Source organism: Gymnoscopelus braueri (genome assembly GCF_963280865.1).
Source record: "Gymnoscopelus braueri genome assembly, chromosome: 8".
Classification (NCBI taxonomy): domain Eukaryota; kingdom Metazoa; phylum Chordata; class Actinopteri; order Myctophiformes; family Myctophidae; genus Gymnoscopelus; species Gymnoscopelus braueri.
In genome coordinates this window covers 25,763,911-25,773,645 of record NC_137609.1, presented here as the reverse complement: position 1 = coordinate 25,773,645, position 9,735 = coordinate 25,763,911, and the positions used below count along the sequence as shown (strand labels likewise).

General features: G+C 40.6%; 1 protein-coding gene across 2 annotated transcripts; it reads right to left on the bottom strand.

Moving 5' to 3' along the window:
• Positions 1 to 64: 64 nt before the first annotated feature.
• Positions 65 to 9,234, bottom strand: fam76b (family with sequence similarity 76 member B). 2 transcript variants are annotated; one of them, XM_080435243.1, is made up of 10 exons: positions 8,701 to 9,234; positions 6,545 to 6,609; positions 6,345 to 6,399; positions 5,551 to 5,706; positions 4,852 to 5,045; positions 4,680 to 4,730; positions 4,293 to 4,370; positions 4,037 to 4,172; positions 2,219 to 2,320; positions 65 to 1,232 (listed from the first exon to the last, which is right to left on the bottom strand). In XM_080435243.1, the coding sequence occupies exons 1-10, from the start codon at positions 8,785 to 8,787 to the stop codon at positions 1,143 to 1,145; spliced, it is 1,014 nt and encodes a 337-aa protein (XP_080291369.1). In that variant the 5' UTR covers positions 8,788 to 9,234; the 3' UTR covers positions 65 to 1,142. The 2 variants fall into 2 exon arrangements, with proteins under 2 accessions (XP_080291369.1, XP_080291370.1); XM_080435244.1 differs by having other exon boundaries at positions 4,037 to 4,169.
• Positions 9,235 to 9,735: the final 501 nt, after the last annotated feature.

The following is a 9,735-nucleotide window of genomic DNA, read 5'->3' as shown; positions in this document are numbered from 1 at the left end:
ATAATGTTTTTCAGCCCAAAAACTAAAGCAAAATCAACACAAGAAAATGTAGAGCCACTGACTGTAGGGTGTAAAATAAACAAACCATTTGCTTAGCCAGTTTAATAATCTTAAAACATTGGGTTTGGAAAAAGTACAAAAGTGATCCTGTATGCCACAGTATGAAACCAGCTCAATAATGCAAGGTGAAAGGTGTTCCTTTAAAAAGCATTTTCTACAGATGTGTTAATTTCAACTGGCCTTACCATACACACTCACTAAAACAGATACAAGCAATAGTTTAAATACAATAGCTGACCCCAGCAATACCTTTACACGTGATTTCTTAAAAAACTAATTAAAGAGAGGGGAGTGGGGTCTAAAAGTATATTACAGTACATGAGACCACAATGCCAACCGGTATATGGCAGTAAATCATGCAGTATTACAATCGTTCCACTAAAGAGAAACAGCGAAGCACTACAGCTGTCACACAGTGAGAAAAAGGGCAGCCAAGAAGTGTCTCTCTTATGAAACAGCCATACAAAAATGTCCATTGGTTGTTTTCAATGTCACAAAGAGAACTGTACTGCGGGCCAGCATGTCTGCAGTCACCCATCCCACATTTGCATACGTACATGGTAAAGTTGAGCAGGGTCTCCATTAAGGAGAGCTTGTCTTCCATAACCACGCTAGAAAAATATAACCAATTGCTATTGGAGAAAATCCTGAAACATGTAAGATTCTCTGAGTATGTTGTGAGTAAAAAAAAAGTAAGAAAGACAATTGAATAAATAAATTGCATGACATCCATAGAAATCGAGTGGAAACATGGAGTCGACAGAATTCTATCCACGTAACGGAAACAATGCTTTTTGGCCCGGCAGTGTTCAAACGAGGGCTTCATCCTGCACTTCTTCTGCAGTCACATCCCATCCAGTGGCAAAGTAATAATAATAATAAAAAAGTTTACATTTAAGGGATGCTTTCTCATTGTTGGGTCAATAGGTAATTTCCATGGACACATGGTCTCTGGATTTACCATAGACAGGGAGTTAAGAACAAAATGAGTATGATGGCAATGATTGAGAAAATACAGGAGGGAGACTTTCACAGTGTTACAACAATGAAGCCACTCTGTGTTGTTACTGGCTGGCCTAGTGTTAGGGCATCAGCAGTGAACTCCCTGATCGGTCAAACTTCTTGCCCTTCGAGAGGGCGGCCACTTGTTTCATCAACTCTCTGTTCTTAGCCTGCAGACAAAAGAGGTAAACACAAGTTAGAAATTACATCACATAGCATAGTGTTACTTTATAATGGGGAAAATAAAAAGGACTTAGAAGAGATTATATCTGACAGTAGATATGCAGATATGCATTTTGTCATGTTCTCATAAATATAATAAATGGTTAATATTGTTAATATTTTAATGCATTCAATTTTATTTCAAATGATACGGTATTCATATTTTTAATTCGCTCTTTTGGGCTCTAAAGGTCCATTCTGTGGGCTGTGCAAATAAACAGACAGTGAAGAGTGTCAGAGAACAATTATAAGTTAGGAATTAAATAGTATAATAATATACAATAACATCTGCCATGTTTAAACCTGTCTAAGGTTTGGGGATACTAACACTTTTATAATTTCTTTACAGTGGACAGAAAGAACTGCAGCCAACCCCTAGTTAGCAGAGTTACTTTATAATGAGGACAATAAAATGACTTTGGAGTATATCTGTGATTGTTTTTTGTCAGGCTCTCATTTTAAAGTATGCCAGTTTAGTCTACAACTCATTTGGGATACTTCAAATGTAGTAGTTTTGATGTGACATTGTTTCCAGCGCTATGGTATAATAAAAAAAATCTTCATGCCACACATATTTGCCTCTGACCCATCACAACATGCAACTCAAGAATCCCTATGAATTCTGGATGGATACGGTTATTTTTAGGCGTAAGTAACAGTCATGACAATCGTGCTTGGTGATTGTAAGTAGGGATTACAAAACCTAGATGTTTAGCAAATACCTATTGAGTTGCAAACAATTTTTTAAGGAAGACATATCTTGCTACTTAATGCATTTTGAGGAATATTTTAAATGTATTTGGGATGCAAAGCGTTTTGTGTAACCAATGTCACTCATAAGGTACTGGGCACTCGCCTTGACATGGATATGGCTGTTGTACAATGAGTGTGTTCTAGGAAATGACAAGTGCAACTGTTAAAAGTTGGTGCTTACCTGAAACAGCTCCATGGACTCTCTGTGTGCTTTATCCATATTGTTCATCTTTACTCTCAAATTGGATTCTTGGTATTGAAAGTCTGCTTTGATCTCCGTTAACTGTGAGAGAAGCACATAACCCACCATTCAATGTCATCCAGAAATGCACACAGCTTTAAATCATTTGAGATCACTCAATCTTGTGGGGTTTAACAGCTGAAGGATCAGACCCTTCCTCACCCAGGATCTGCCCAGCTACGGTACTTATCCAGGCCTCAGTTATCTCCAGACTTGACTAATGCAACTCCTTCCTTATTAGCCTCCCGACATGCTCACTGAAGCACCTCCCAATGACTCCGAATGCTGCAGCCTGCATAGGGCCCTATTTTGCGTGTCTTAAGCACCAGGTCTTATGAATTGACTTAAGACCTGGAGGCGTGGCCAATGCCGTTTGGCTATTTTGAGTGGCCAAACAGCATTGGCCACGCCTCCAGGTCTTAAGTTAACCCATTAACTGCCAGAGGTATTTTCATATTTTTTTAGCCAGTGCCAGAGTTTTTCATTGAAAAAAAAAAGTACTCAGGAGCCGAGATACAGAATTTTTAAGTTTTAAGTTAACAAGGAGTGGATAGGAGTCTAGATCTTCAAAAAATCATATCTCCTTGCTCTTTGGGTCAAATTGAAAAAAAATATATATATATATATATTTTTTTTAAAGTTCACGTAGATCTACGCGATTGGCACGTGGCGGCTTTAAATAGGTTCGCGTAGATCTACGTGATTGGCAGTGAATCAGTTAAGTCATAAGACCTGGTGCTTAAGACATGCAAAATAGGGCCCCTAGTGTTCTACCTCCCAAAATGTTCACGGCCTCTTATGCGCAACCAATGGCATGGCACCCCTTACCTTCAGGACATGAATCATGATACAACCCTTCCCGCTCACTTACTAGATCAGCTAACACAGGAAGGCTGTTCGAGCCTTCCCTAAAACAGTGGTTCTCAACCTCTTCAGGCCGCAACCCTTGAAAATAATCATATTTAAACTGGGGACCCCTCACCCTGACAAGCACTTGAAATTGTAGGAGTTGAGGCATTTAGTTTGGCTCTGTTCCACAGATAAATATGGTGAAAATAGCTCATCTAGAAGCTCACAATGCCTCGCACAAGTTTTGCCTCCTTATATTATTTGACAATTGGCCAATGTTTGACTAGTTTTTATAGTATAGTTTGTTGATTACTTTTGATTCCATAATGGTCTTTTTCTTTTCGAGGTATTAAAAAGGTCTTTAAAGTCCTTAATTGTCACTTCAGTGTCATCTGGGGAAACCCCCACAATCCCACGGGGGGTCCCGACCCACAAGTTGAGAACCACTGCCCTAAAACGCCATGGACGATACTTCTCCCTCTTGGCCCCCAAACTGTGAAACACACTCCCATTGCAGCCATAACGGCAGACTCACTCCCCATTTTCCACTGCAGTCTTAAAACTCACCTTTTTAGACTTTACCTAACCCCCAAGGACTGCTCTCTCCTTGTACTAGATACTAGTTATACTATGTAGATATGTGTTGGTTACTTGTTAACATGTTTTTGTTATTTAGATTTGTTTTGTTGACCAAAAATGTGAAGAAAGATATTTAAATGTTATATATTGTTTAGAAACTTTAGACAGATATCCTACTTTATTTGAAGCACAACATTGTCTTCTTTGCACTCTACTTTATGTGACCATTTACCGTACTGTTTGTTGACCAGGGTTCACGCTTAGACTGAAGAGTGTCCGCTAGATGCCTTAACTGTAACTGAGACACATTGGGTGGGGTTAATACTGCACCTTGCGCTCCTTTTCTAGAATGGTCTGGTCCCTTTGCTGCAGAAGTCTCTTTAGGGACATTACTTCCTCTTTCAGCTGGCTGATGAGAATGAAGTTGTCCGTTCCGCCAGAATCCATAGACTGGGTGATGGAACTACTGGTGGGTAAAACGAAATAAGTTTCCATCACCAGCATTGCATGCTCCAAACAACAAGGTAAAGCCAGGTTTATGCAAGTCAGATTTAAGACTTTTTTTTAAATGAAAAACATCTCATACCTGTCCCCATTGGATGGCTTCATCTCCAGTTTTGGTTTTTTCTTTGGAGTCTCCTTCTGGATTGAAGACGATTTATGGCTGAAAATAAAAAGTAGATAAATACATAGACAAATCAACCAATCTAGTGCACTGACAAAGATTGCACTCCCTGTACAAGTTCTCTCAATTATATTCGTATATAGATGCTTGGCCAAGCCGGATGCACCGTGGTGGATTCAAACCCATAGACTCTAAAGTGGTGGAAAGGTACTTTACCCCTGTGCCACCAGAGCGCACTAACATTTTACACTATAGCTCCAGTGTTGAACCATCAAAACAAGTACATTTTACAGGTTACAAGCGGATATGAAAGGTGTGATACAGAGATACAGAGCAAGATAGTCTCACCTCTGCTTCCACAGTCCCTGTTCCAGCTCTGGACTGAGGCTCCCACTGAGTCTGTAACAGATGAATAAAATTTATTATAGAAAATCCTTCCCACTTTCTCCTCAAACTCTACTGCATCTCTGATCATTCAGAGGAGGGCTGTGCAATGGTGACACAAAGCATGAATACATACTTGTGGTGAGAGCTGCTGTGTCTATGCTGCTGATGGTGGTGGTGCTGATGGTGCTGCTGCTGTCTGGAGTGGTGGTCCTTCTCACTGAGGGAGGAGGAGTTTGAGGAACCAAAACCCTTCCTTTGCTCCTTTGTCTTCTGCAGGACACGCCGATAGGAAAGAGTGCACAGCCAGCACAGCAGCTTCCCGTCTACCTGATACGTAGTGAGCTTATTAGCTTTTTAACAGTGGCTGGTAAATATACTTATCTACCAAGAAATGTATCCAAGCGCAATAAGTAACAGGGTGGTGCGAATAGATAGAAATGTGTATTGAGTCCCATTGTGGCCAGATCAACCGAGGGGGTGTTGCCGTGTGTATCAGCTATGACTAACACACACGGCAAGTCACAGAACGCCTCCCACATTTTTTTCCCCTAATGTTATTTGGTTTGTGAAATAGTGGCATGTGAAGATTGCAATTAATCAGCTACAGCAGCAAGACAGGCCAGATCAACCCATGGGGTGTTGGCGTGTGTCAGCTATGACTAACACACGTGGCAAGTCAGAGAACCCCCCCCCCTTTTTTTACTTTCCTAATGTTATTTGGTTTGTGAAATAGTGGCATGTGAACATTGCAATTAATCAGCTACAGGACAAAATGTTTTAGTTTTTGCCATTTACACTATTTGCGCACATAGACATGTGCATGCAGTTTTACCTTTCGTCTGCCCTCCTCCTTGCGATCAAAGGCGCACTGCTGTTTACACTGCTCACAGGTCTGTGGAGGTCCATACTTCTTTTCTGAGTTAGTACACCGCTGACACTTTGTCCCTATAAAAGCTGCAATGATGTTACAGTACTGGCAAGGTTTGGGCTGGAAGGGAAGGACAAAAAAGCATATTAGAATAGAAACATAATTATTCAAAACATATAAATGCAATTTGAAGCTGCAATCCATAACTTTCATGTCCTAGCCAGGTTATGAACCCTGGTCCCCCGCACACCGGGGGCTGTGTCTACAGAAAGCGCTTTTTAGCTGCCAATGCCCGTTTGCCAATGTCATTTCTATGGTCAAGATGCGCTTTTTTTCAGCGTCCATGTTCTTTGGTGGAGCACCCCGGGTGCTTCAAGCTGAAAATAGTTCAACTCTCACTGCAACCAACAGTTGATCCGCTTGAACGTTGCAGACATTAATCATGCTCCGTGCGAGTGCTCTAGATATGATATCCAAAGTGCTCCTCCGCTCATAAAATGCTTTCTGTGTGCCCCTTACACATTTGTTTTAATGTTGTCCCTCAGCCCTGAAATATTACCAGTAGTGGCCGGCTCTCATAGACAAATTACGCACTAGCCTGCATCGCCTGCTGTTAAAGCGCAGTTACTGTTGAGCTATAAGGGAGAGCACGTTTAGTAAGGCAATACTTTAATGCAATACCGCTTGACAACCAGTAGTAGTCCTACCCAACCACACTGCTGAAATGTATCAAAAAACAAGACAAACAAATCACTCACGGTCCCAAATTGTTTGACATTCTGAGCACATTTCTTGCAGATTGTATTTGTTTTACTGTAAAGGAAAAAAAATATCAGTTAATACTTTAATAAGACAGCACTGAAAAGATGATTTATTTTTTTACACTTTCAGCAGTGTATTGTATCAGCAGTGATATTCACCACTTGTATGACATGCAAAGAGCATTGAGGACTCTCACCTTTCTTGCTGAAACTCAGATCTGCAATATGTGCACTTCACTAAGGGATGTGCGATGCGACATTCCTGTAATAGAAAGGGAAAAGAGATCTAATAGGAATAGCATAAAAGTACACACTCGCGAAAGCTCTTGCATTTAATGCAACCCTTAAGATACATTTTCCTACAACAAGAATCCACAAGCAATGCTTCAAAACGACCAGGTGCCTGAGGTGGTATAAATATATTACGTAGTATGTTGCCATATTATACATTTTGTTGGATGCTTAAATAGATCAAGTACATAAAGAAAGCGGCATGTTGTTTCGACATAATTCTGTTCCTTGAATTTCTGCTTCTCTTTGAACGTTTTTGGGCAGTTTTTAGATGGGATAGTGTGGAGTAGACAGGAAAAGGAAGGCAGAGAGGGGGAAGGACATGCAACACAGGTCTCCAGCTGGACTCCAACAGGGGAAGTTGCAATTATGTGGTCAACACACTATCCGGTCACCCTGTCACTCAACTTCAATGCATCTCTTCAAAGAGATGTGTGGTTTGTTAAAGGGATACTTCACTTTCCGCCGGGGGACACATTTAAAAAAAATATTAAAAATAAATGAAAAAAGTTATGGAAAATTCATGGCCCCCTCACGACACGCAGTGTCCTACTAATGTGTGAGGGGGCCATGAATTTTCCATAACTTTTTTCATTTATTTTTAATATTTTTTTTAAATGTGTCCCCGGCCCGAAAGTGAAGTATCCCTTTAAGAGGTTAATATAAGGAGAGTATGGCACCCTTTAAAAGCTGTGTCTTTGAGCTGTAATTAATTTGGTGTTTACCATAACTAAACAATGAGAAACAAAATGGAAGATGGGCTTGACACAAATTTGCTATGTATACACTAAAAGGCCCATTCACACTGAGCACTATAACTATAAAAATCGTTCTCTAAGTCAAGTGGATGGCAGAGTTCACAACGAGTATTAAAAAATTACAATGGTGAACGATATATTCATAGTTATCTTTATAGTTAGTGCTCAGTGTGAATGGTACTTAACACTTGTGGAACACCCACACCGCAGCCTATAAGTTTCATTTGTAGAGGTAGAGGAGGCATTATCCATTTTTAAAGGGCAGGCATGGATACTTTAATTACCACGTGAATCAATCGATGTAACGGACCAATGACATGTTAATTTTACAATATGATATGTCGTCTTCAATTATAATAAAATAGATGTACGCCGTATAACACCGCCAAAAGAATCTGTTGATAGGAAATCGACTCACTAGACGAGCAACAAGCTGCCGTTTTATCTGAAGATAAACCTTGTATTCAAAAGGAATGACAGGACACGGTCAGATTCTGTGATTTTAGTTGGACAAACGAGAGTTTTAAATGGTGTCGTTACACCTTTAACAAACGAATTTAGCACGGCATTACAGCATTATCTAAACAAGGCTACCATTATAGCATTACGATTAGCGTTTCCAGGTCGGAAAAGAGATAAACCCGGTTACATAATCTGAAGCACGCACAAAAGACTGCCTGGTGAAACACCGCCGCATCCACATATACTGAACAGACAACGAGCTTGCCTGTCTAGTGTCTAAGTTCAACACAGAATTTGGAAAGAAAAATACTATTTCATGGCGAGCCGCATCCAGTGTTGCCATATTGTGTGAGAGAAATGAGCAACCAGGTCTGGGAAAACAAGCCCAAAAGATGCAATTCAGGCCACATGGGCACTATAAATCTATTCAGCTATTTGAAAATAGCCGATCGGCTATTTTCAAAAACTCTTGCAATAAAATGTGTAATATTTTGAATATTATTATTGTTTACATTCTAACACAAATGCTCCCTGGTACAAAACATTTATGCAAATATTTGAGAACCACTGGTTTAAATAATATATATTTTTTAAATTGGAAGCAAGCTTACATAAGCAACTACACTTTAAAAACAAGCCCAAAAAAACGCAACCAACAATTTTTACAAGCAACTTTACAGAAAAAGAAGCCCCTTATAATAAGCCAACATGGCAACACTGGCTGCATCTTACACAGACAAGCTCCCCCACACACACACAAGCTCCCCCACACACACACACACACACACACACACACACACACACACACACACGCACAACCCCCCATCCAACCCAAAGCAAACCTTGCACAGCTGCTGCCCCTGCGACAGTTCTTCGAAAGGGTACCGCTGGTTACACTTCGTACAGGCGTACAGGGCTGACGTTGCCATTCTGAACACAAAGTCACTGAGCTAAAAACAAACTAGTCGTTGCTCAGTTGATACAATAACTCTGTGGCCTAACTAACCTCAATGTTAAACAACCAACCTAACCTAACCTAACCTCACTGTTAAACAACAGCCGCCGGGGAGAGCAGAGCACACACTGGTGGTGGAGGCTAACGTTAGGTAGCTAAGCTAGCGCGCTAGCTGGTTAGCTTTAGCTAGCCTAGAAATAGCCAGTGGAAATAGGGTAGCTTAGCGGGCGATGAACAATAAACTCACAACATGTACTCTCTTGTTTCTACGCGTATGTTCGTTGGCTAAATTTGAGGTCGCTCGCTGACTATGCTCGTATGTATGAAAGTAACTAGCCACTATTTGGTTACAGCTCCCACTGTTCCGTTCGTCTTCTTCCCACGAAAGGTATTTTCCTGTTTTTCCTTTTCTGTTTTTTTGTATCGACGACGCCGTCACTCTAGTCAACCGGAAGCGGCCGACTATAGAATAAAGGAGCCAGTGTTGCCAGGTTTTGAGAGAGAAACAAGCAACCAGGTCTATGAAAACAAGCCCAATAGAGGTGAGCCCCCCTAAACACATTGCCTATTTTAAAAAACATATTGAAAACAATTTCACATTTTAACAACACAAATCTTGTATGGGGGTCCCTGCCTGGCATAAAATGTTTTCAGATGGGGCCATCATGGTGGTCTGCATAAAAATATATATTAATTTGGGGGTTCTTGACTTGAACATGTTTGAGAAACACTGGTTAAACAACATTAGCAAACGAGTCCAAATAAGCAATTACACTTTAGAAACCGAAAAAAGTCGCAACCCGCAACTACCAATATTTACAAGCAACTTTACAGAAAGACAAGCCCAAAGACGCTTATAATAAGCAGACATGGCAACGCTGATAAAGGAGCCTATCCCGTGAGCGGGATGTCTTATTTTGAA

What these genes read in the sequence shown, in the direction of transcription:
- fam76b (XM_080435243.1), bottom strand. Translation starts at nt 8,787, where the DNA reads ATGGCAACGTCAGCCCTGTACGCCTGTACGAAGTGTAACCAGCGGTAC. An exon ending in AGGGGCAGCAGCTGTGCAAG is followed by an intron (nt 6,610 to 8,700) that starts GTTTGCTTTGGG and finishes TTTCTATTACAG; the next exon opens with GAATGTCGCATCGCACATCC. An exon ending in AAGCCATCCAATGGGGACAG is followed by an intron (nt 4,173 to 4,292) that starts GTATGAGATGTT and finishes TTTACCCACCAG; the next exon opens with TAGTTCCATCACCCAGTCTA.